The sequence below is a fragment of the Giraffa tippelskirchi genome, chromosome 8, assembly GCF_054371585.1.
Source record: "Giraffa tippelskirchi isolate mGirTip1 chromosome 8, T2T-mGirTip1v1.2.pri, whole genome shotgun sequence".
NCBI lineage: Eukaryota > Metazoa > Chordata > Mammalia > Artiodactyla > Giraffidae > Giraffa > Giraffa tippelskirchi.
In genome coordinates this window covers 145,329,657-145,354,291 of record NC_137282.1, presented here as the reverse complement: position 1 = coordinate 145,354,291, position 24,635 = coordinate 145,329,657, and the positions used below count along the sequence as shown (strand labels likewise).

The window sequence follows — 24,635 nt, the reverse complement described above, 5'->3', positions numbered from 1 at the left end:
TGATGTTGAGGTGATGTATTCCTCACAGGGGGCAGCATATTATAAATCCACATCAATGGGTAAGGATGTATAATCCTCCCCCAAAGGGCAGCAAGATATTGGGAGTAAAAGTGGAATCTACTGTACTATCCTCATCCAGATTTTAAACATGAGAAATAGAATTTAGTAAATGTCTTAAAGTTGCAAACTGAATAAGTGCTAGAATTGGGGTCTGAAATGAAGCTGTTTATCTCCAGGACAGTGATAGCCAGAGAGTCCAACATGGCCCTGGAAATTCTCATCTGATATGCAGCCACTTGTGCATACAAGTAAACTAAATAGGACTGATCTATGGAACTAAGAGAATATTTGATTTCTGAAGTTCTGTCATAAAAGATACTAGGACTTCAATTTTGCCCTCTCTTGGGTCACTCATTCTTGTGGAAGCCAGCTGTGATGGATTGAGCCCTCAAGCAGCTCAGTAAACAGGTACATGTACCCAGGAACTGAGGCCTTTTGCCAACAGCCAACACTGACTTGCTAGCCATGTAAGAATTGGCTCTCCCATTCTCAATCAAGTTTTCAGGTGACTCTTCCAAAGTAAATATGACTCCAGTCTTATCAGAGATCTCACGTCAAAACCAACCAGCTAAGTCACCCCTAAATTCCTAACCCATGGAAATTGTGTGAGATAATACATGCTTGTTATTATTTTAAACTATTAAATTCTGGGATAGCATTTTATGCATCTATAGATAACTATACAAGAGTGTGTCTAATTGTCATGCCAAACTGCAGCTGGTTATGAATTAACAATCCTCTGTAAATGGATAAACCTTACATTTACAAGCCAGCAAGTGCATGATGTTAGGGAGACTGGAGAGAGAAATGTAAAAGGATGGTGAGGAAATAACAGGAAGTAGTACAGATAAAGACAGAAAAGTAAAGAACAGAGAAAACATACACTAGCCTAAATGCAATCTGTTCTTGTTCATTGAACCATCTCTTTTGAAAACATCAGCAGCATCTTTGAAAAATAGATAATGAAGGGATTAATTAGGCAAGTGATTTTCAGTCCAATATTAAGGTTAATGGCAAGGTAGTTAGTATCACTTGAAGTCATTCTTTCTCACAGGGTCCAGTTTCTAGACAGAAGAGCTTGCCAAGATTAAGAGATCTGTGTTTTGACTCAAGAGTATATATGTAGACACTTATGTTTTATATTCTTAACCTCTTCTGGGCCAAGAAAGGATACAAATCCTCCATCCCATCCCCAAATCCAAACTACTCTCCGCCTGCACCTTCTGCAAGGACATTTCCCCTCCAGGTACCAGAGAGTTCCCTTTCTGGCAGTCCAGGGGTGGGTCACTAACCTCTCTCCGGATTTCATTTTGAAACAATGATGGGTTCCTGGAGTTTCCATATGCTTCAACATCCAAATTAAGTTTAGAAGCATTTATTAGATTAAGTCTTTCCATATTTTTTGTTTTGGTTTTATTGATTTACTCAGCCTTAGGCCAGTGTAGAACAATTTAACTCTGAGTTTAGAGTGTAAAATGTGTGTGGGTTTATGTATAATGTAAAATATATATAAGACATTGAAATATATACATATTCTACAAGATATAAAGAGCTAAAGATCACCTTTTAAACTACACCTTTAATCTGCTGACTGAGACCTATTATTTATGAAATCAACTTCTTTGGTTGTGATCATCTTTACTGAACTTAAATGGAGAAGAAAAGAGAGGGAATAGATGAGAAGAATAAACAGCAGAGCAAATTTCATTTAAAAGGAATATCTATTACTTCCTCAAAAGCTCAGTTAGGGCAAGCATGAGTCCACGTGAGTGTGACTGTATAATGAAAAATGTGTTTTTTAATGCAGGTTATAGTCAAAAAAATTTCCTAAAAAAATAAGTAACTGGCCAGCTAATAGCTTTTGAAAGTGAACTGAAACCATTATTGTTTAGGTTACAAAGCACTGAAAACTTAGTGACCTCAAACAACCACCATTTTATCATGCCCATATATTCTTCAAATCAAGATTTCATATTGAGCAGAGTGAAGCTGGCTTCTCTCTATACCATGATATTTGGGACTTCAGCTGAGAAGATTTGACCACTGGAAGCTGGAAACAGCTGGAGATTCCTTCTCCACATTGCTGCTCCTTAAACTAGGATGGTTCAAAGATTACAGAGACTAACCAGGGTATCCAAATGTCATCTCCATAGGTGGATTGGCTTTCACACTACATGGGGGTCTCATAATCACTAAAATTCAGAGATGGATAGTTCAGAGATCAAAGCCTGAGGGTGCCAGCAAATAAGGCAGACCATGCTCTGCTTTTTAAGGCCTGGCCGTGAAAGTCCCACAGCTTCCCTTTCTCCACACTCTATTGGAGTAAGCTGTCACAAGGTCATTCAGATTCATGGGGACCAGAATTGAATTCGATAGAGGAGTGAATATGGGTCAGGAGAAATTGTCGTGACCATTTTTGAGAAATTAAACCTGCTATATTGTATAACCAGAGGAATGTCCATGAGTGGTAGACTAGATAAATAAATACATTGGTGCACAGGTAACAATGGAATATTAAAAGGCAGTGCATATCAGCAAACTAGAACTCTGAATCAGTATAACACAGAGGGACAATCTTAGGGGAAAAAGCAAAATACTCCAGATATGACTTTGCATATATACATTTCAAAATCAGGACAAGCTAAATCATATTGTTTATGAATACATATATAAGTGATAAACCTATAAATAAAAAAACAAGTATATAATTTCAGTGAAAGTCCAGATAAAGAGAAAAAAGAGGAGAGATAACACCTAGATAACTGAACTGAACACCTAGATGTCTGGAAACTCAGCACCCATTATTTTTTTTTTAAATAAGCATGTTGTTTGCTAATAGTAAAGTCTGATAGAAACTTTGAAAAATTGTTAAAAGTTTGGACACAAGAATAAAAGCCATCTATGTTTCCACCCCTTTGGCAAATCTGTGCCACATTTAGGTATATCTCTCCTTTCTATGAAAAGAGTTATAACATGGTGAGATACAGAAATCTTTTCTTAGGAAACTTTCTATTTTGAACTAATTTTAGATTTACAAGAAAATTGCAAGAATAGTTTTTAAAAAGTTTCCTTATATCCCTCAACTGGCTTCCCGTAATGTTAATGTCTTACATAACCATTGTACAGTTTTGGAGAATAGGAAATGGATCTTGGTGCAATATTGCTAACTAAACTTTAGACTATATTCAAATTCCACAGATTTTCCCACCAAGTCCTTGTTCTGTTCTAGGGTCTTATTTAGGATCTCACATTGAATTTACTTAATGTTTGTCCTTAGTCTCTTCCAGTCTATAATTCCTTAGTCTGTCCTTTCCGTTTATGCGCGTCACATTTTTGGAGTATTGATGATCATCATTTTGTTTTCCTGGTTTTTGTTTTGTTTTGTGTATTGTCTGAATTGGGTGTTCATTGTTGCAGGTGGGCTTCTCATTGTGGTGGCTTCTCTTGTTGAGCACGGGCTATAGGTGCTTGGGCTCAGTAGTTGTGGTGCATGAGCTTAGTTGCCCAGTGGCCTGTGGGTTCTTCCAGGATCAGGGATTGAACCCATATCCCCTGCAATGGCAGGTAGACTCAGCCTCTTGACCACAAAGGAAGCCCTGATCAGTTATTTCTTAAAATGTTCCTTGGTTCGAATTTGTCTGCTTTTCTCATCCTACATTTTGCCAGGAAATAGCACAAAAATGATGAAGTATCCTTCTCAATGCAAGGAGTTCATATGTTGATGTGTCTACTACTTGTGAGGTTTACCTTACTCAATTAAAGTGGCATCTAGGTTTCTCCACTATAAATTTATTTCCTTTCTCTTTTACTAGAGAGACATCTTGGGGAAGATACTTTGAGACTATACAAATCCTGATTTCTCCTTCAAATTTCACTCAACTTTAGCTTCCACCTCTTGATTTTAACTTAACTGCAACAAGGAAGAGTTGTCTGTTTTCCTTATGTATGTGTGTTACCTATGGATATATATTTTATCTGCGAGTTAAAATCCAGTATTATCCATTTGTATTTTATTGCTCAAATTGTACCAGCATTAGACTGGCTTGCAACATTTTTCAACAAATTTTCATATTATTTTAAGCAACTTCCTATTTTCTGGCACCACAAAATATTCTTAGTCCACCCTGTATTTTTCATACTCGTCTTGGAGACAATCCCTTCTCCAGGGCCCCCTGGGTTCTTTAATTGAAGAATGATGCTTAAAAATCAAAGATTGTGTGCTAAGTGTGCTAATTCCTACTAGGCTATAACTGCTTTTAGGTCCTCTCCACTGACAGAGCAAGGAAGTATATGTGTATGTTAACCCATGCACATACACATTCTTCTAGGTTTCTGTATCTATAAAACTGTAGATGTATTTTAAAATATAACTTTGTATAAATACTTCTGATCTTAATCTAGTACAAGTTTCATTTTAGCCAAATACTTCTTTTTCCACTAGTGAGAGCACTGGATCTCACTTTCTACATTGTACTTACTTCTTTATTCAATTCTAGTAGATGCATAGTAGTTTCAGAACTGCTAATCCCTATCTCTGAGCTAACACTATTGCATTGCAACCTTTATGTCTACCTACTTTTGTCTTATCCTTGTAGTATCCAATCAAGATTCTGTTTTCTACAGTTACTTAATTTTAATCCTTCCCAATCCCTTTAGTGTTATTAATTTAATACATTTTGGTTCATTTGTTAGTGCTTGTATTCCATTCTGAGTTCCCCCATTCCTATTACTTTTAATAATGTGATTGTTTAGCTGGTATATGAAATATTACTATAGTTGTAAGAGTCAGAGTTATACAAAAAGACATACTCAGAAAACTGTCACTGCCTCTTCATCACTATGACTCTGTTCCCATTCCTCCCTTTTTCCCATTCCCTTCTAATCCCCACTCTCAGAGATAACAATTCTCCTTCATTTTTGGTTTATCCTTCCTGTATATCTTTTGCACAAATGAACAAAAAAAATGTATTTTCTTATGTCTTCATCATTTCCTTACAGAGGGAAGCATACTATGGATACTCCTTTGCATTTGACTTTTCACTTAACCATCTATCCTGGAATTCATTCCTTAATAGCTCATGGAGATTGTCCTTATTCATTTTTGTAGGTGCATATTACCCAACTGTGCATATGTATCCTAATTTATTCACATTTTTATGTGAATATTAATGCTCATTCCAATATTTTACAGTTCCAAACAATGCTGCTAACCTGGGTATGCCCTCTCCCTTTCAGTTTTATTTGCTGAATTAAATAAAAAGAATAACAATTTATAAAATAATATATAGCCCATTTTAAGAAAAGTTTTCCAGGAAAGCTCTGTACCAAAAGCCAAGATAGTGTGACTCTTAAGAGTCCACAAAGGGGAGTCTTCTCCATCAGACAGTGATTTACAGGTGGTCTTCACAGCGTTATCTTGGCTGTGCTCATACAACAACACTCCTATGAGGAAGCTGGAGAAGGGAAAATTTGTGTATCCAAAAAAAGCACCTCTTCCCCAAACCCTGTCTTCAATAATGCAATCATGGTAACGTACTGAAGTAGAAAAGTCCAGAATCAAGCGCTTGATTAGAGCCCAGAATTTTTGGAGTAAAGGAACCAAGTATAAGCCTCCCTTTCCTTTCAGCTTTTCTACAAGTCACAAAGTTCCTCTTAGCACAGTTACTATCTCGATCAAAATAGAAATATGTGTAGACTGCTCCCATTTTTTATGACTCAGGGTTTCTTAGAGACTTTAAAAAGCCAATAATAGAATATTTAATGGCTATAAAGTTTCAAGAAATTGCTTCAGGAAGACTTCTTCAAATCCAACCATGTGAACTTGTACTGTAGGAAATACATTTTACATGGGGGCACCCAGCACACGGTCAAAAAAGCTGTGTAGATGGCAGTTCCTTGGTGGTCCCGTGGTTAAGACTGTGTGCTTCCCCTGCAGGGGTGATGGTTTGATCCTTGGTCAGGAAGATAAAATCCTGCATGCCTCGAAGTGCAGGAAAAAAAAAAAAAAAAGCTGTGTAGACAGCTGAAACTACATGCACTGGGCTCTGATATTTTGTATTCTATTCTAGTTCATTCAAAGGGAAACATTTTGACCTTGTGCTACAAACTTGATAACTTGATTTCACAACCTTTAATGATTGTTCAGACCTATAGCCTGAAGAACAGGTGTGTTGAGAGCAAATGCTTTGAAGTCAGATAGCTGTAAGCTGGAATCCTGGATGCACTTCTTAACAAGAGTCTTCTCAGGAGAATTCAGGATTATCTGGGGCAAGACTGTGGAATCTATATTTAAAACACATTTACAACACACACACACACACACACACACTCATACCAACACCCTAATGTAATTCTGATTTAACTGATAGATCAATTGGAAAATGGAACATTTTGGTGTTACTTTTATTTCAAATAAACGCTTGGATAGTGGCAGATCCTTGATGTCTTCCTTAATTCTGTCAAATAGTTTTATGTATAGAAAACATACTACACCATAGGACATGAGCATAGGTGACTTAAAAGATCACACAATATGAAGGATTTAAGTGCCTCAAAGTCTGATTTAGTTAGGGATACATAGAATAAAGTGAGGCATTTGAGAGAATTTTAGTGTATTCTGCCAATCTCAACTATTTAGGGGAGTGGTTTTGTTTGTCATTGAAAATGAGTATAACTCCACTGTTCTGAGATAAAATGCCTACAAAATCAGTTTCTGTAGTAACCATCAATTGATCTGTTTTAGAACCTTATTCATTCAATTTTATTTTAATATATATGAAATCATAAATGTATTTTTCACTAGCATGCACAAATTACATTGAAAATGTTTATACAGCAAGTCATTCAAAATATCGATGATTTATATGTCTTTTATATCAGATTCAGCATGAAAAATTAAACTAGACTGTTTTGAGATATTTTATTAATATTGTATCAAATACTTGTATCCTCTTATTTCAGTGGTAGAATCTGTTGTGTGTGGAGGAAATTGGGGGCAATGGAACTAAAAATTAATTTGATGTCTAATGCTATGTTACAAACAGCCACACACACAAAATTGTATCATATCACCTTATAGCACTGGACAAAATTTCAGGTCTTTCAAGTACATGACCCGCAGATTTTGAAGACAATTCCATACAGACCATTTTCCAGGAATAATTCCTTTAGTTGAATTTTTCGTTGCCAACATGTACTGCTTTTAGGGATTGCCAACATGTACTACCTAAACAAAACCACTTTTTTGAACACCTTGCAAAGAGTGTCTTCAGAGGACAAAGACTTAACTTGGATGATTCCTCAAAGCTCTGTGTCTGAGCTGGAAATCTGAACTTGTCATTCAATTCTGCTTGCATAAGTCACTTCAGTCATGTCCGACTCTGTGCAACCCTATGGACTGTAGCCTGCCAGGCTTCTTGTCCATGGCATTTTCCAGGCAAGGATACTAGAATGGGTTGCATGCCCTCCTCTAAGACCATTCAATCCTACATGTAACTTATTTTCTTTTTTATGGAGCGCTGGGAAGCAGAAGGGCCTTAATCATCATGGCTGAAGCCATATTTGCTGTGTGGACTAGTCACTCAACAGCTATACAGTGATAACAGGGTCTGAGTTTCTCTAGTAATGGGAATAGATATGTTAAAATCTATACTTTCCATTTAGTTCCCCTTATGATCAATGCCTGAATTTCAATCCTAAGAATATATTACTATCTGATTCTGAAGCCTATGCCAAAAGAATCCAGCAGGACTGCAGACATATCGTCCAAGTGCACTGCCACTTTCAGTGACTTTATGGACAACATTTGTGTGTTATTTGAAAATTAATCCTTTTCCATCTGTGTACCCTGACTATGTTTTGGATTCCCTTTCCTTCACAAATATCCTGAATTCAAGGTATCTAAAGTCTTGGAGCAGTTGTCCGGAGGAAGAGAAGCAACAGCCCCGCCCCCAACCCTTGGGAGCAGAAAGGAAGAGAATTATCCTAAGGAATTATTTAAAAATCTAGACGCGGCAGACACAAATAAAACCATGGCTGCATAGGTTGATGTCCCAGGGGTCCAAAATTTAACGTCACATGTGCAATAAATTGTTTAGCATTAAACTAAACCAGTTTGATGAACTCAAATGCCCTCGGCTCAATAGGCAGGACTCTCCGAGGAGCCTGTGTTACTTCCCTCACTTAAGCGCAGATTTATAATAAAAATCTTAATGCCAGTGACATGGTTTTTGGACACATAAGAACCTAAGCACTTGGAGAATCATATTTGAGAGGTCAGAAAACTCCACAGTTAAAGATCGGTGTATAATTTACGAAGAAAATAGAAAGTTTTGTTTCTCTGAGTCGAAATTTGACGAGCACGGCGGGAAATATTGCAGGTTTTTGGCATAAGGTTTTGTTCTTTCCTCAAAATTTGAGACCTGCGTGAAGCCTGAGGCTTCGGGGATCACTTTCTGAGAAAAATCGAGCAATTCGATGCAGAGAATTTTGATATTTTTGGCATTTTTTGAGGTGTAACAAACACAACTCCGGATCCGAGAGGACACTCTGCGGCTGCCAGCGAGGCGGGCTGGACAGCGCACCAATCACAGCGCAGCTCCGCCCTATATAAACGGGCGGGCGCAGCGGTGCGGCCTGAGTCCCGGCCAGTACCTCTGTTTCCGGCTCAAATTGCTCTATCCACGCCCGCCTTCAATATGTCCGAGACTGCACCCGCCGCGCCCGCTGCTCCGGCCCCCGCCGAGAAGACGCCTGTGAAAAAGAAGGCCCGCAAGGCCGCAGGTGCCGCGAAGCGCAAGGCGTCTGGACCCCCGGTGTCCGAGCTCATCACCAAGGCTGTCGCCGCCTCCAAGGAGCGCAGCGGCGTGTCTCTGGCTGCGCTCAAGAAGGCACTGGCGGCGGCCGGCTACGATGTGGAGAAGAACAACAGCCGCATCAAGCTGGGTCTCAAGAGCCTGGTGAGCAAGGGCACTTTGGTGCAGACCAAGGGCACCGGGGCTTCCGGCTCTTTCAAGCTCAACAAGAAGGCGGCCACCGGGGAAGCGAAGCCCAAAGCCAAGAAGTCGGGTGCGGCTAAGCCCAAGAAGCCCGCAGGAGCAGCTAAGAAGCCGAAGAAGGCCACCGGAGCGGCAGCCCCCAAGAAGAGCGCCAAAAAGACCCCAAAGAAGGCGAAGAAGCCTGCTGCGGCTGCAGGAGCCAAAAAAGCAAAGAGTCCGAAAAAGGCGAAAGCAGCCAAGCCGAAGAAGGCGCCCAAGAGTCCAGCGAAGGCCAAAGCGGTAAAACCCAAGGCGGCTAAACCAAAAACCGCCAAACCTAAGGCAGCCAAGCCAAAGAAGGCGGCGGCCAAGAAGAAATAGGAAGTTCCTTTGGCCTACGGCTTCGAAGCTCGACACAACCCAAAGGCTCTTTTCAGAGCCACCCAAGGATCTCAGGAAAAGAGTTGTTGCACACTAAAGGGGGCGTGGCCGGGCGGAAGAGGCAGCAAGAGGGGGGCGGGCCTCGCTGGGGTGGATGGCGGGGGGGGGGTCGCGCCAGCCGAGTTTCTGTAAAACGTGAGGGTAGTAGTAGCGAGCCGTGGGATTGGACGGGTAACCGGTTTGCGCCTAGCTTCTTAGAACCTGCACAGGGCTCACAGAACAGTGGGCTGGTTGGACGTAAACTCCCAACACAGTCTCAGATGGCACGATAAAGTCGAACACAAGTTTGGGAAAGGAATTCTCCAGGTTTCTCAGGTTCTACGTTCTGTACGATTTTATAAACCCCAAACGTGAAATTTAGGTATTTACCATTTTACAAGAGATGGTTAAGTCATTGAATGGGTTACTTGCACATTTTCTTAAACGAGGACATATTGGACATTTGCGTGATAATTACGCCTCAGTATCTTGTAATAATTCAGGGTTTCTGGTAGAGGATGAAGATAAGCAATGGTGAATTTTATAACAGGATGGCCCAGCACACATGGTGGAGTGGTGGCTACGATGGGTTAGCTGTCCATTGGTTACCTGCCCTGGGGCGCGGGATAATGCTCTTATCGAGCTTGCCCACCAGCCCCATGAGGACATTAAGACGCCCACTAGGTGCGGCGCCCGAGCCAATTCTCAGCGTTACACAAGGAAACAATTTGCCTTTAGTTACAAACTTAAATTGGCACGTTCTCCATTACTTGCATCTGCTAGCTGTGAAATGCACAATGCAGGTTCCTGAACAGTCTATTTATACTAGCTATGGGTAGCCTAATCTAGGCCCCGTGATTGGGTCAAAGCAAGTAAGAAAACAGCCAATGAGAAGGTAGACCTGTTAGACTTATTTACATTCGTGTTTATGACGCCACAATAAAATTAATCCAATCCTGAGCGAAATTTTACGAACTTCATTTGAATACCGCGTCTATAAATAAATGTGACCTCAGTCGAGGCAACTATTTTCCCAGCTGTTGCGCAACTGTTACATTTTTTTTATCGATAAGATGCCTGAACCCACGAAGTCAGCTCCAGCCCCAAAGAAAGGCTCGAAGAAGGCGGTGACCAAGGCGCAGAAGAAAGATGGCAAGAAGCGCAAGCGCAGCCGCAAGGAGAGCTACTCCGTGTACGTATACAAGGTACTGAAGCAGGTCCACCCGGACACCGGCATCTCGTCCAAGGCCATGGGCATCATGAACTCCTTCGTCAACGACATCTTCGAGCGCATCGCGGGCGAGGCGTCGCGCCTGGCTCATTACAACAAGCGCTCGACCATCACATCCAGGGAGATCCAGACGGCCGTGCGCCTGCTGTTGCCCGGGGAGTTGGCCAAACACGCCGTGTCCGAGGGCACCAAGGCTGTCACCAAGTACACCAGCTCCAAGTAAACTTGCCAAGTAAGCGTCTTTATACCTAATCCCAAAGGCTCTTTTAAGAGCCACGCATGTTTTCAGCAAATGAGTTGTAATCCTTTCATTACAAAGGCTATATTCTGATTTCTACCAAATTGAAACCTTCACTAGCATTAAGGTTCTATTGCATCTGCGTAAGAATTACTATGGGCAAGCTAGACCATACGTGCCCTGCATTGCATGCCCACCACAGGCAAGTAGTTACATAGAACCATGATACCACGAAACCATTTACCAATTTGCCCTGAAAATGCCGTTTAAGGTACAGCTTTGTTTTCCGTACGTAGGTTTCCAAGTTGATCCTGACGTTGATCCGGAATTTGGCGATGAACCCTTACCCAGAACACGAAAGAGCATGCTCTTTATCAACTTCATTCTGCGCAGAGCTTTTCCATTTTTCTTTTCCTTTTTGCTTGTTTTTTTTTTTTTTTTTCATTTTTAAACCACATATACATGTATTTCGGGGGGGAGGAGGAATGCTGAAAACAATTTTCACAGAAATGTTACAAAGGTTTTTTTACGGTTTCCTTCCTGTGTAATCGGTGCAGTTTCCATGGTGAGGAGGAGCCTACGCTCTATCCTAAAGGCACCGAGGAAAAGAAAAAGGAAGCCTTCAAATCCTGACAGCTACTATAATTTCTTTCCCAGAAAGTCCTACTTCATTTGTAGCCCTTTGGGGGCAGCATTCAGCTTTAAAGTATTCTGGGTCTCAGATGTCCGGTTATCATTTTTTCCATCGGTAAAGGCATCTGTCTACTCGGCTCAGGCCCCCTTTTGAGCACTCTTTCTGCTTTCCCGGGTGTCCCCAAGCATCACGGGCGGAGAGGAAGTAGAAATGAAAGAAAAGCCCTTCCTGGTGGAATGTGTACTAGATAGGATAGAAATAAGCGATTTCCCTTCTGGGAAATAACATTTTGTCAAGGAGATAAATCTGAAGAGGCTGGGGCCGGGGGCGGCTAGGAGGGAGTGGCCGGGAGGAAAGGAATCAATAGAGGTAACCAAGAAAATTGCCAAGTAGATGAGCGTGGGCTGAGGATGAAGCAATGAAGAGCCAGTGCAAAAGTAAGGATCACTCAGTCCGAGGGGGCTTGGCCCATGTGAAACCCCAAGCACCTCTGCTGATTTTTACCCACACCTAAGCTTTGTTTTTTAGGGTGTTATATGAAGCCTGGCCATGGTGGGGAGCATGATAAGAACTTTCCCAGTGAAGCTGAGACACCAGACCAAAAGGAACTAGAAATAAATACACACATTCATTCACAGTAGATAATGGATGGCAAAGAATCTGTCCTGAAACTTGGTGCTGAGCAAGTAAACTCCACTGCTGAGAATTTGGAATACAAGCCAGGCTTCACACTTTTGTTTCAGCCTGAATAGAATAAAATAGGGATTCAAAACAGCCATGCTGAGAATTTAATTTAGAAATATCCCAAACTGTTTTGGTGCCCCCTGGGCACCTGGTAAAAGCAAATACAAATCCTCTCTGAAAGAGTAAGTTTCATTTTAGGCCTTAATAAATCCCACAGATATGTATCCAAGAAAATGAATGAGCAGCTTCACAACCAAAATTAACCAAAGACACCATGACCAAGAACAACAGACAATGGAAACCAAAGCACACATTAACAGATACAGACTTCAAGTGACTAATACATTTCCAAAAAAAACCCTGAAATATGTGAAGGATTAAGAGAATACAAAAAAATGATCACATAGTTTTTAAGAAAACAAATATTTCTAGAACTTCTATTTGTTTTCACAGAATTAAAAGCTTACTGGATGAGCTTAATAGTAAATTGGACCCAACTGAAGAATTTTCATGAATAGCAAACCAGATCTCAAGGAATTATCCAAAATGCAGAGAGAGGAATGTAAAAATGAGTTTAAGAGATCTGGAACTGTTAATAAAATTGTCTGGCATGCATCTAACCATAGTGGCAGGACAAACAGAAAATGATGCAGGTGTGAGATTTAAATGATCAGGACCCATAATTTTTTAGAATTGATGATTAACTCATAAAATGTAGTGAAATGATATAATAAAAAAGGATTACTGTGTGACACTGAACTAAACCCTATACATTCTTACAAATTTAATGCTGATTTTCTGGGTGGACATATGGCATCAGATCAAAAAGCACTGTTTGAAATTCTAGCATGGGGTTGAGGGGAGTGACTGATTATTTACATGCATTTTGTATCTTGCTAATTACTAACTTCTGTTAATGTTAATCAATATCTAATGGATTATCTTGACTTTGATTTCATATAATACTGTCATTAGCACAGAAAAAAGTTTGATATCCTTTCCAATAACAATTTCTCTTTATCTTTCATCAAATTATTGTGTTAGTTAAAATCACAAACTATCCCATATTAGACATGCTAGCAGATGTCACCATTTTTTTCCTCCTTTTCATGGAACTAGCTTTGGTAGTTTGTGCTTTATAATAATACGTATCCATATGTGTGTGCGTAGTCTTTATTGTATTAATGTAATTTCTTTTTAATTCTATTATGAGTTATTAGGAGTGATTTATGAATTTTTGGCATCTGATGAAATAATGTGCTTTTTCTCCTTAAACCTGTTGCAACAAAGAACACATAGATATTCTAATGTTAATCCATATTTCTAGTTCTAGGCCAAATCTCATTTAGTCATTTCTTTTCTTTTTTTCTTTTGGCTGTGCTGGGTCTTTCTTGCTGCTCAAAGGCTTTCTCTAGTTGCAGCAAGCAGAGGCTATTCTTCATTGCAGCAGGTTGGCTTATGGCAGTGGCTTCTGTTGTTGCAGAGTATAGGGTCTAGGCTCACGGGCTTCAGTAGTTGCGGCACATGGGCTTAGCTGCATCTCGTCATGTGGGATCTTCCTGGACCAGGGATGCAACCCACCTCACCCGCTTTGGCAAGTGAACTCTTAACCACTGGACCACCAGGGAAGTCCCTTATTTGGTCACATTGTATCTTTATCTTAAATAGTGCCTGGATAAATTTTAATATTTTACATGGATATTTAAAATCCTCTACTATTCATACATAAAATCATTCTATGATTTTTCTCTTTTGGGTTTGCCTTCATCAGATTTTGTCCTTAAAGTTATGGTAGCTTCATAAACTTCATTGTGGGGGTTCTCTTTTATTACTTACTGCTATATAATAAATTATCTCCAAACTGAGCAGCTTAAGTCAATGAACATTTATTATCTCATTCAATTTCTGAGATCAGGAATCCAGAAATGACTTTGTTGTTGTTCAGTCACTCAGTTGTGTCTGACTTTTTTCCACCCCATGGACTGCAGCACACCAGGCTTTCCTGTCCTTCACTTAAATGCCTTAGTTGGGTAGTTATGACTCAGGGTCTCTGGGGAGTTTGAAGTCAAGAAGTAAGCAAAAGCTGCAGTCAACTGAAAGCTTGACTGTAGCTGGAGGATTCCCCAGACAAGTATCTGTTGGCAAGAACTCAGTTCCTCCAGAGGATGGAAGAGACTGCTTCAAAGCACAGTAGCTGTTATCCCATAGAAAAAGAAATCAGAGACAGAGAGAATGGCAGGAATGCCTCTGTGACCTAATTTTGACACACTGACACTTCTGCTACTTTCTATTCTTTAGAAGCAAGTCACTTAAATCTGGCATTTATTCAGAAGGGGAATTAGGATCCATCTTTTGAGCTAAGGATATTAAAATAATTTGTGTATGTATTTTAAAACCACCACATGATTCTTTTTATGCTTTAAATCTTGAATGTAAAAAGTATTTGTGCTTTAAAGATTAGATAGAAATAAGCTATAAAATCACCCAAACTTAATACCTTTCTACTTGGTAGATTTTTAGGAATTCCAGCAACATAGACTATAATAGACCACTTTCTACAGAGACAAAGTCAATAAAACTCCCATATGATGTCCTGATAGTTCCCTTTTCTGAGATTGTAAAGGACAAAATAGTAGCCTTTTATGTTATATAAAACATTATCTCAGATAGTAGTAGATACTTTTAAAAAATATTGAATGAATTGAATTAATTCATCTGAGAAGTCCTAAACTACAATCAGTAAAGCAAATCTCTGATGCATGATTGTTCTGGAATGCATGATAGGTTTGATCTTTTTGAAACAAAACAAATTAAAGAAAATAAATATAATAAAAAATTACAATCTCAGGAAATACTTTGGCATTTGAAAAGAGAAGAAAATAACAGTATAGAAAAAAAATTAATGAAATTTAAAATTGATAAGAATTTTAAGAAGGTAAAAATTTATTTAAAATATAGGAGTGAAGATTGATGACTGAGTGAAAGAAAATACAATGTTTAAAAAATGTAAGGTAACAAATTAAGGGTTTTAGCAGAAGCTTGGTAAAAGAAGAAACCAAAGAAGAATTAAGTTATGAAGGTTTATAAGGAGATTTTGATGTATGTCAGAATACCCTAGTAAATTGTACTATGGCAAGTTATTTATTTATAAATCAATTTATTTAAGAGATAGTCATTGAATGTCTCTAGGCTAGTCACTGACATGGGTACTGGAGATACAAAGAGAAAAAAGGTTGTCTTTGACTTCAAGGTGTTCTCAGTTTTGTAAGACTATCAAGAATGCTTACAGTTAACTGCTTTCATATCCATTTATCTTTCACCAAAGCCTGAACAAGTGTTATCACTCTTTGGAAATTTGTAGGCGAATAGACTTCTAGATTCACATGAGAACTACCAAACTCATTAAATTAAGGCAAAAAAAAAACTATCCCAATTTTTTAGTGATAAGCAATATAGTAATATTAATACCACTGTAATAGAGTGGCAAAGATAAGGGATGGTCCATAGGACCGCACTTGTATCTGACACCAACTGCAGGGTTCAGAGTTCTCACCAAAACTACCCTCAGATGATATAATTTATTAGAAGGACTCACAGAACTCACTGAAAGTTATTATACTCAAGATTAGGGTTCATTATAGCAAAAGGACACAAAGCAAAATCAGCAAAGGGAAGAGACACATGGATCAGACTCTAAGGGCATTCCAAATTCAGAGCTTCCAGTAGTACTTTTCCAGCAGAGTCAGAACTGTTCACCATACCTTCCTGCAATGATGTGTGAAACACAATATGTATTGCTAACTAGGGAAACTCAATCAAGCCTTGGTGTCCAGACTGGATCTTTAGTACTCAATTCCTCTGGATCTAGTATAGATATGGCATGACCCAAAGAACCCAACAAAAATGATTCTATTAGACTACCCAGTGTAGCTCAAGGCCTCGTGGTACACAAAGATATTCTTATCTTTTATCCACCAATACATTCCAAGAGCCTACAGATCACATTTCAGCAAAGGGAAAAGGCCATATCTCTTCAAATAAGGCTAATTCTGCACATAGTCACAAGAAAAACTACATTTTTATAATTTTGAATTGATAACTCAGTTGGTAAAGACCACTTGCAATGCAGGAGACCCCAGTTTGATTCCTGGGTCAGGAAGATCCCCTGGAGAAGGGATAGGCTACCCACTCCAGTATACTTGGGCTTCCCTTGTGGCTCAGTTGGTAAAGAATCCACCCACAATTCAGGAGACCTGGGTTCAATCTCTGGGTTGGGAAGATCCCCTGGAGAAGGGAAAGGTTACGAACTCCAGTATTCTGGCCTAGAGAATTCCATGGACTGGGGTCTCAAAGAGTTGGAGACAACTGAGCGACTTTCACTTCACTTCATTTCATCTATCACTGACTATAACTTGAGTTCTACAACTATTTGCTTCTTATGTCTGTTCTGTCACATACTTTTGCATGTTTAGATCAACTACGAATCCAGAAATTATGTCTCATGGAAGACTATTTTTTGTACTTTATTCAGATGAGCAACTTTAGCAGTCTTCTCCTTGACTTATACCAACTGCTCTCCAAACACTTCCAGCAAGAATAATGGAGTGGGTTGCCATTTCCTCCTCCAGAGGATCTTCCCAACCCAGGGATAGAACCCTTATCTCCTGCTTCTCCTGAATTGACAGGCAGATTCTTTACTGCAGAGCCACCTGGGAAGCCCTATGGTTTGAGTCATTATCTATTAATGCTAATAATGACTATTATCTATTAATGCTAATAAAATGTAGGTTACGTTGGAGCAGATTCCTCATAGCATATTATAGAAGCATATGTAAACAGAACCCTCTTCTTTGTATAGCAAATATTAATACTGATGGTAAAATGGCACCTAACATATAAACCATTTTTGTTTCTTCAATCAGGGGTGAGACAAGAGTACAGAGAAGAAATGAATGCAAACAGTTAACTGAAAATGAAAATCTGGTCATAGAAGTTATGAAGTATGACATCTAATCTGCCCAAAATAATTGATTAGTGTGTATATCCCAATAAAATTCTACCCATCCTGATTTATTGCACATTGATTTATCTACAAAGGAAAAGGAGATCATTACCTGGGTGGAAGAGCCTGAAGAAGATGTTTTAGCTTTCTCATTTTATTTTTACTTAAATCATGAAGATAGAATTTATTTCTGTCACAGGCCTAATTACTGGAAATTTATTATTTACCATCTACTCACTTAGGTGGGGGAAGTCTAAATGAGAGAATGGCAAAACATCTGTAAATGAGATTCCACATTTAATAAAACCTGTGGATAACTGGAATTCAGCTTTTATTAATTCAAATCCTTCTCCTTAGATAACCCTTTTCTATACAAACAATTTATTTGTTTTTCAGTTTATTTTCTGCCATTACGTTTTGAGTGGGTAAGGCCTAAGAACTGTTTTGGCTTTGGTAACAATCTCGAAAGTAAACAACTTAGTTTATCTAAGCTGACAAATGGTAAGTCACCTTCAACACCTGAATTAACGGGAAGACTTTACTTTGAAGCACTCTCAAGAGTTAAGTGTGCGCTACTTGAAGGACTTTAAAAACAGATTGCTAGGCCCCACCTCAGTTTCACTAGATTCACTAGATCTGGAGTGGGGGCCAATAATTTGCATTTCTAAATTATCAAAGTGATGCTAATGCTGCTGGTCCGGGGATCACACTTGGAGAAAAAAAAAGTGAAACTCCCTCAGTTGTGTTGCACTCTTTGCAACCCCAAGGCAGCCATCCCGTTTCTCCTGGGATCCCAACCCAGGGATCAAACCCGGGTCTACCTGCCATGCAGGCGAATTCTTTACCTCTGCGCCGCCCGGATGATACTACCAGTCACACAAAACTGGAAAATCACCTTGCGTTTCAACTAAGTGTCAAGTCCTGAAAATTAGCACCTCCTTCTGGTGTGGCCTCACAAGAGTGGAAAGAATAGCGTGGGCCTTCCATGCCCCGCCTCTGTCTGCCCCCCCATAGCCACGCCCCTCCACATCGCCTGCCTCACTGGGTCTTCTCAACCCACCTCATGTTCCGCTGTTTTTCCTGGAGCTCCACGTTACGCGTACATCACCTTCAGCTCCCCTACGAATCACCTTCAGCTCCCCTACGAAGTCGCCAGTAAGCTGTAGGCTCCCGCCCACCACGCTCGCCCTGCGAGGTTTCTCGTGACCACCCCCTACTGCTGCGCAGGCGCAGCCAACCCCTAGCCTCTCTTCCATCTGCCAGTGGAAATGAGAGACCCCAACAGTCTAAGGGGGCATTCACTTATTGAAACTGAGAACCGAGTTGTTTGAAGACCGAGAAACAAGACGTCAATCACCCCTCTGTTAATTTTTTCCTCCTCTCGAAACCTGTTCTGAGGAGGCACTTTTCCTCATAACTAGTCCCGGCAATGGCACCCCACTCCAGTACTCTTGCCTGGAAAATCCCATGGACGGAGGAGCCTGGTAAGCTGCAGTCCATGGGGTCGCTAAGAGTCGGACACGACTGAGCGACTTCACTTTCACTTTTCACTTTCATGCATTGGAGAAGGAAATGGCAACCCACTCCACTGTTCTTGCCTAGAGAATCCCAGGGACGGCAGAGCCTGGTGGGCCGGTGTCTATGGGGTCTCACAGAGTCGGACACGACTGAAGCGACTTAGCAGCAGCAGCAGTCCCCAAGACACTTTCCTTGCGCCACCCCTGTTTATTTGTTCTCATATGTCTAGGGCACTTTGAGGATTAAGTGGTTGTATGTGTATGTATGTGTGGATTATTATTATTTCCTACATGAGTAACTATGTGTTTTAAGTTTCATCTTCAGATGCATGAAAAACCTACATCCATTAGGCTAGAGTAGACACGGAGCATACAGCCCACAGTATTTTTAGAGGCTCACGAATATATTTTAATTTCTTCTAAAATCAGAATTAAAAATGAACGTTTAGATTGATGAAAACGTTCTAATATACCATATAACTAGAACAATGAAATCGCTCTACTAAAGGTTCTAATACTTAATGTAATTTTAATAATGTTACTGTTTTTGTTAGTTTTATGGAGGAGAGGGCCCAGGAAGGTAAAAGAGAGTGGGGCCCGCAAAACAGTGCAAATTTGGGTGCGGGTAGCACACAACCATCTCCAATTACTTCTATTTACTTAAAAAAAAATTGCTATCTTTTTTTTTTTTTTGGTGTACACATTTCCTAGTGCTTTCAAGATATTAACTCCTTTAATCCTCCTAACACACCTGTGAACTATTATTATTGTTATTTTAGCCGTATGTATTGATTGCCGGCAGAAATATCAATAACCTCAGAAATGCAGATGACACCACAATTATGGCAGAAGGCTAAGAAGAAGTAAAGAGCCTCTTGATGAAAGTGAGAGAGGAGAGTTAAAAAGTTGGCTTAAAGCTCAACATTCAGAAAACCAAGATCATGGCATCTAGTCCCATCACTTCATGGCAAATAGATGGGGAAATAGTGGAAACAGTGACAGACTTTATTCTGGGGGCTCCAAAATCACTGCAGATGGTGACTGCAGCCATGAAATTAAAAGACGCTTGCTCCTTAGAAGAAAAGTTATGACCAACCTAGACAGCATATTAAGACACAGAGACATTACTTTGCCAACAAAGGTCCGTCTAGTCAAAGCTTTGGTTTTTCCAGTAGTCCTGTATGGATGTGAGAGTTGGACTATAAAGAAAGCTGAGCACCAAAGAATTGATGCTTTTGAACTGTGGTGTTGGAGAAGACTCTTGAGAGTCCCTTGTACCGCAGGGAGATCCAACCAGTCCATCCTAAAGGAGATCAGTCCTGAATATTCATTGGAAGGACTGATGCTGAAGCTGAAACTCGAATACTTTGGCCACCTGATGAGAAGAACTGACTCACTGGCAAAGATCCTGATGCTGGGAATGATTGAAGGCAGGAGGAGAAGGGGATGACAGAGGATGAGATGGTTGAGTGACATCATCAACTCGATGGACATGAGTTTAAGTAAGCTCTGGAGGTTAGTGATGGACAGGGAGGCCTGGCACGCTATAGTCCGTGGGGTTGGAAAGAGTCGGACAAAACTGAGCGACTGAACTGAATGGAACTGTTTGAGTCACTCAGAGCTTAATGTATCCAATATCATCTAATTAATAAATGGCAAATGGCATTCTGACCTAAGAAGTTTAGAGCCAGAGTCCTTGCTCTAAACCATTGCATTAGAGACATTTTCTCTTTAGAACAAACTAACCAGTCTACCTGGAGAAGGAAATGGCAACCCATCCCCACCAGGGATCAAACTGGCACCACCTGCAGTGGAAGCGGGGAGTCGTAGCCTCTGTATCACCAGGCTCTAAACCATTGCATGAGATATTGTCACTTTAGAACGAACTAACCAGGCTACCTGGAGAAGGAAATGGCAACGCATTCCAGTATTCTTGCCTGGAAAATCCCATGGAGAGAGAAGCCTGGCAGGCTACAATCCATAGGGTTGAAGAGACACATGACTGAATCGACTTAGCACTGAACCGGGCTACTCTGAGCTTTCTTCTTGACTTGGCCTACAAAGACTTAAACCAATGCATAATGTAGTTTCTGACAGCTCAAGGCCTAGGATAACCCTAGCTAGTCTTAGGTTGCCTGTCCTAAATCAAGATCCACTCTTTTTCTTCCTTTTCCCTTCTGTTTGTTTTAGTTTTGGAGAATCATCCTATTTTTGCTAATTAATGTGAATTTTACAATGCTTTACCATAGTGAAGTTTTGTGACATAACATTGAATTTGTAGGTTATTTTGGAGCTTAAGAACATTTTACCATATTGAGTCATCAAAAAACATAAACATAGTCTAGTGTATCAGGTCAGTTTAGTCACTCAGTGGTGTCTGACTCTTTGTGACCCCATGGACTGCAGCATGCCAGGCTTCCCTGTCCATCACCAGCCTCCAGAGGTTACTTAAACTTATGTCCATCGAGTTGGTGATGCCATCCAACCATCTCATCCTCTGTCATCCCCTTCTCCTCCCACCTTCAATCATTCCCAGCATCAGGGTCTTTGCAAGTGAGTCAGTTCTTCGCATCAGGTGGCCAAAGTATTTGAGTTTCAGCTTCAGCTTCAGCATCAGTCCTTCCAATGAATACTCAGGACTGATCTCCTTTAGGATGGGCTGGTTTGATCTTCTTGCAGTCCAAGGGACTCTCAAGAGTCTTCTCCAACACCGCAGTTCTAAAGCATCAATTCTTTGGCTCTCAGCTGTCTTTATAGTCCAACTCTCACATCCATACATGACTACTGGAAAAATCATAGCTTTGACTACACAGATGGAACTTTGTTGGCAAGGAAATGTCTCTGTTTTTTAATATGCTGTCTAGGTTGGTCATAGTTTTTCTTCCAAGGAGCAAGCATCTTTTTTTAATTTCATGGCTGCAGTCACCATCTGCAGCTATTTTGGAGCCCCCAAAATTGAAGTCTGTCACTTTTTCCATTGTTTCCCCATCTATTTGCCATGAAGTCATGGGACCGGCTGCCATGAGGGTGGTCCTCTTCACTTTCTGCCGTAAGGGTGGTGTTATCTGCATATCTAAGGTTATTTATATGTCTCCCAGTAATCTTGATTCCAGCTTGTGCTTCATCCAATCCAGCATTTCTCATGATGTACTCTGCATATAAGTTAAATAAGCAGCGTGACAATATACAGCCTTGACATACTCCTTTCCCGATTTGGAACCAGTCTGTTGTTCCATGCCCAGTTCTAATTGTTGCTTCTTGGCTTGCATACAGATTTCTCAGGAGGCAGGTAAGGTGGACTGGTATTCCTATCTCTTTAAGAATTTTCCACAGTTTGGTATGATCCACACAGTCAAAGGCTTTGGCATAGTCAATAAAGCAGAGGTAGATGTTTTTCTGGAACTCTCTTGGTTTTTTGATGATCCAGCGGATGTTAGCAATTTGATCTCTGGTTCCTCTGCCTTTTCTAAATTCAGCTTGAACATCTAGAATTTCACGGTTCATGTATTGTTGAAGCCTGGCTTGGAGAATTTTGAGCTAGCACTTTACTAGTGTGTGAGATAAGTGCAATTGTGCAGTAGTTTGAACATTCTTTGGCATTGCCTTTCTTTGGGATTAGAATAACTGACCTTTTCTAGTTCTGTGGCCACTGCTGAATTTTCCAAATTTGCTGACATTATTGAGTGCAGCACTTTCACAGCATCATCTTTAAGGATTTGAAATAGTTCAACTGGAATTCCATCTCCTCCACTAGCTTTGTTCATAGTGATGCTTTCTAAGGCCCACTTGACTTCACATTCCACGATGTCTGGCTCTAGGTGAGTGACCACACCATTGTGGCTATCTGGGTCATGAAGATCTTTTTTGTATAGTTCTTCTGTGTGTTCTTGTCACCTCTTCTTAATATCTTCTGCTTCTGTTAGGTGCATACCATTTCTGTCCTTTATTGCGCCCATCTTTACATGAAATGATCCCTTGGTATCTCTAATTTTCTTGAAGAGATCTCTAGTCTTTCACATTCTATTGTTTTCCTCTATTTCTTTGCATTGATCACTGAGGAAGGAAGTCTAATGTATATCTGTCTCTTAGTTTGAGTGAATCTTGTTTTTAATTTCAGGATTTCATAGTTCTATTTATACAGATCTGGAGTATTTTTTCTTGGATTTAGAATCCTTAGAATGTATTACACTGTTGTAAATAATGTCTGAATTTTCTATTTCAAATCCAGAAAGGCCATGAATTTTTATGTGGTACTCATATATCCAGTAACCCCCTTATGCTCAGGAAGATCTAATTGTTTATAGATTCTTGTTAATTTTTACAATGACATATTATTTTCAAACAATAAGGATAACGTCTTTTCTTGTTGAATACTTATCCTTCTTATTTCTTGTACTTGTCTCATGATATTGGCCAGGCCCTCCATGTTATGTTGCATAAGAGTGGTACCACAAAGCTTTTGTCTTTTTACACTTTTGGAATCCTTCTAAAATTACACTATTAAATGTTGGGCTCACTGTAGCTGCTCCTTATGAAGTGAGTCACTACTCCTTATCCTTCTAGTTTGTTGAAAATATTGGTAATGAAAGCATGTCATATTCTAACAAATACTTTCCTAGTATCTGTGCAAATGATAACAGCTTTTCTTTATTAATTTCTTACAGTGGCAGATTTCGAATGTTAAAGTTTTCTTCCATTCTTATCATAAACCCAACATAATATACTATTGTTTTTTAAATAATGTTATCTCTTGGTTTCCATTTGCTTGCATTCTAAATAGAGCTTTTAAAAAAAAAAGAAATTTCGTAAGTAAAATGAGACTATAATTTTTTCTCATCTCTTTCTCTTTCTTTAATTCTGTGTTGTTCCTATCCAATTTAGGTAAGGGTAAACAATTTCCAAAAAAAAAAGCAAGATAGCTATTTTTCTATTGAAACATTTTCTGTAAAATAGGGATTATCAATTACTTAAATCTCACTAGTACCACCTGTAAAACCCAGCCAAGTGTGGTATCATTTAGACTGAAGAGTACAAGACATTTTTTTTTTAACTGCCTGTCTTATTTCCATAATCATAACTTGTTTATTTAGCCCATTACTTAAGTTTTTCTTGAAAATTATTGTTTTCTGTTAAGCTTAATATCTCTCTTTTGGTAGCAACTGTCCTTTTTCTACTTGTATAATTTTTTCACACACACAATCTTTTTCTCCTCATTAATTTTTCTAGATGTTTGTCTACTGTTATAAGACCTTTCAAAGAACAAGGTTGTTGTTTATGGACTATCTCCATTTTTAAAATTTTTAAAAAAATTTTAAGGTTGACATACTTAAAATAATATATCAATGTGAAAATCCATTAGAACCTATAAACACACAATGAAGTCAAATAAGAACTCAGTAGGGTTGGTAAATATGTGTACCACATAAAAATACATAATACATTAGCAGTGGCCTATCTGGAATTGAAACAGAGCATCATTCAGAACAGTACAACACATTCTAAGAATTCTAAGACCAATTCTTTCAACTTAATTTTGATTTACTTTCTTGTTCTTTTTCTAGCTTTTTGTTGTTGTTGTTGAACACCTACTTTGTGTATCTTTAGTGATTCTTGTTCCTTAAAGTATGCTTTTAATATTATATATGTCCCTTTTAGTACACCTTTAGCTACAGAGCTACATCCAACAATTTTTATGTGTATTATTCCCATTTATATTTATCTCATAATATTGCACAGTTTCCCTTACAATATTCTAATTCATTGTATTTAGAAGTGTGCTTTTAGTTTCCAAGCATATATCAAGATTGTTTTATTTTTACTATCCTAAAAAAAAAAACCTTTTCTATTGCTCTTTAATTAGACTATGATAAAAGA

General features: G+C 39.4%; 2 protein-coding genes across 7 annotated transcripts; both read left to right on the top strand.

The window, feature by feature from the left end:
* The first annotated feature begins 8,686 nt into the window (after window positions 1–8,686).
* On the top strand, window positions 8,687–9,491 carry H1-4 (H1.4 linker histone, cluster member). The gene has a single exon (XM_081522038.1). It carries the CDS (start codon window positions 8,757–8,759, stop codon window positions 9,414–9,416), a length of 660 nt encoding a protein of 219 aa, XP_081378164.1. The 5' UTR covers window positions 8,687–8,756; the 3' UTR covers window positions 9,417–9,491.
* A 43-nt stretch (window positions 9,492–9,534) lies between these two features.
* On the top strand, window positions 9,535–17,311 carry LOC145518195 (histone H2B type 1-M). Of its 6 annotated transcripts, none has more exons than XM_081522043.1 (3): window positions 9,535–9,837; window positions 10,529–10,918; window positions 11,221–14,116. In XM_081522043.1, the coding sequence occupies exon 2, from the start codon at window positions 10,529–10,531 to the stop codon at window positions 10,907–10,909; it is 381 nt and encodes a 126-aa protein (XP_081378169.1). In that variant the 5' UTR covers window positions 9,535–9,837; the 3' UTR covers window positions 10,910–10,918; window positions 11,221–14,116. The 6 variants fall into 6 exon arrangements, with proteins under 6 accessions (XP_081378169.1, XP_081378167.1, XP_081378166.1 ...); XM_081522041.1 differs by lacking the exon at window positions 11,221–14,116 and adding an exon at window positions 17,165–17,311 and having other exon boundaries at window positions 9,614–9,791; XM_081522040.1 differs by lacking the exon at window positions 11,221–14,116 and adding an exon at window positions 17,165–17,311 and having other exon boundaries at window positions 9,679–9,837.
* The last annotated feature ends 7,324 nt before the right edge of the window (window positions 17,312–24,635 follow it).

Bases quoted from the DNA above. Each gene is read 5' to 3' on its own strand.
- H1-4 (XM_081522038.1), top strand. From the start codon at position 8,757: ATGTCCGAGACTGCACCCGCCGCGCCCGCTGCTCCGGCCCCCGCCGAG.
- LOC145518195 (XM_081522041.1), top strand. From the start codon at position 10,529: ATGCCTGAACCCACGAAGTCAGCTCCAGCCCCAAAGAAAGGCTCGAAG.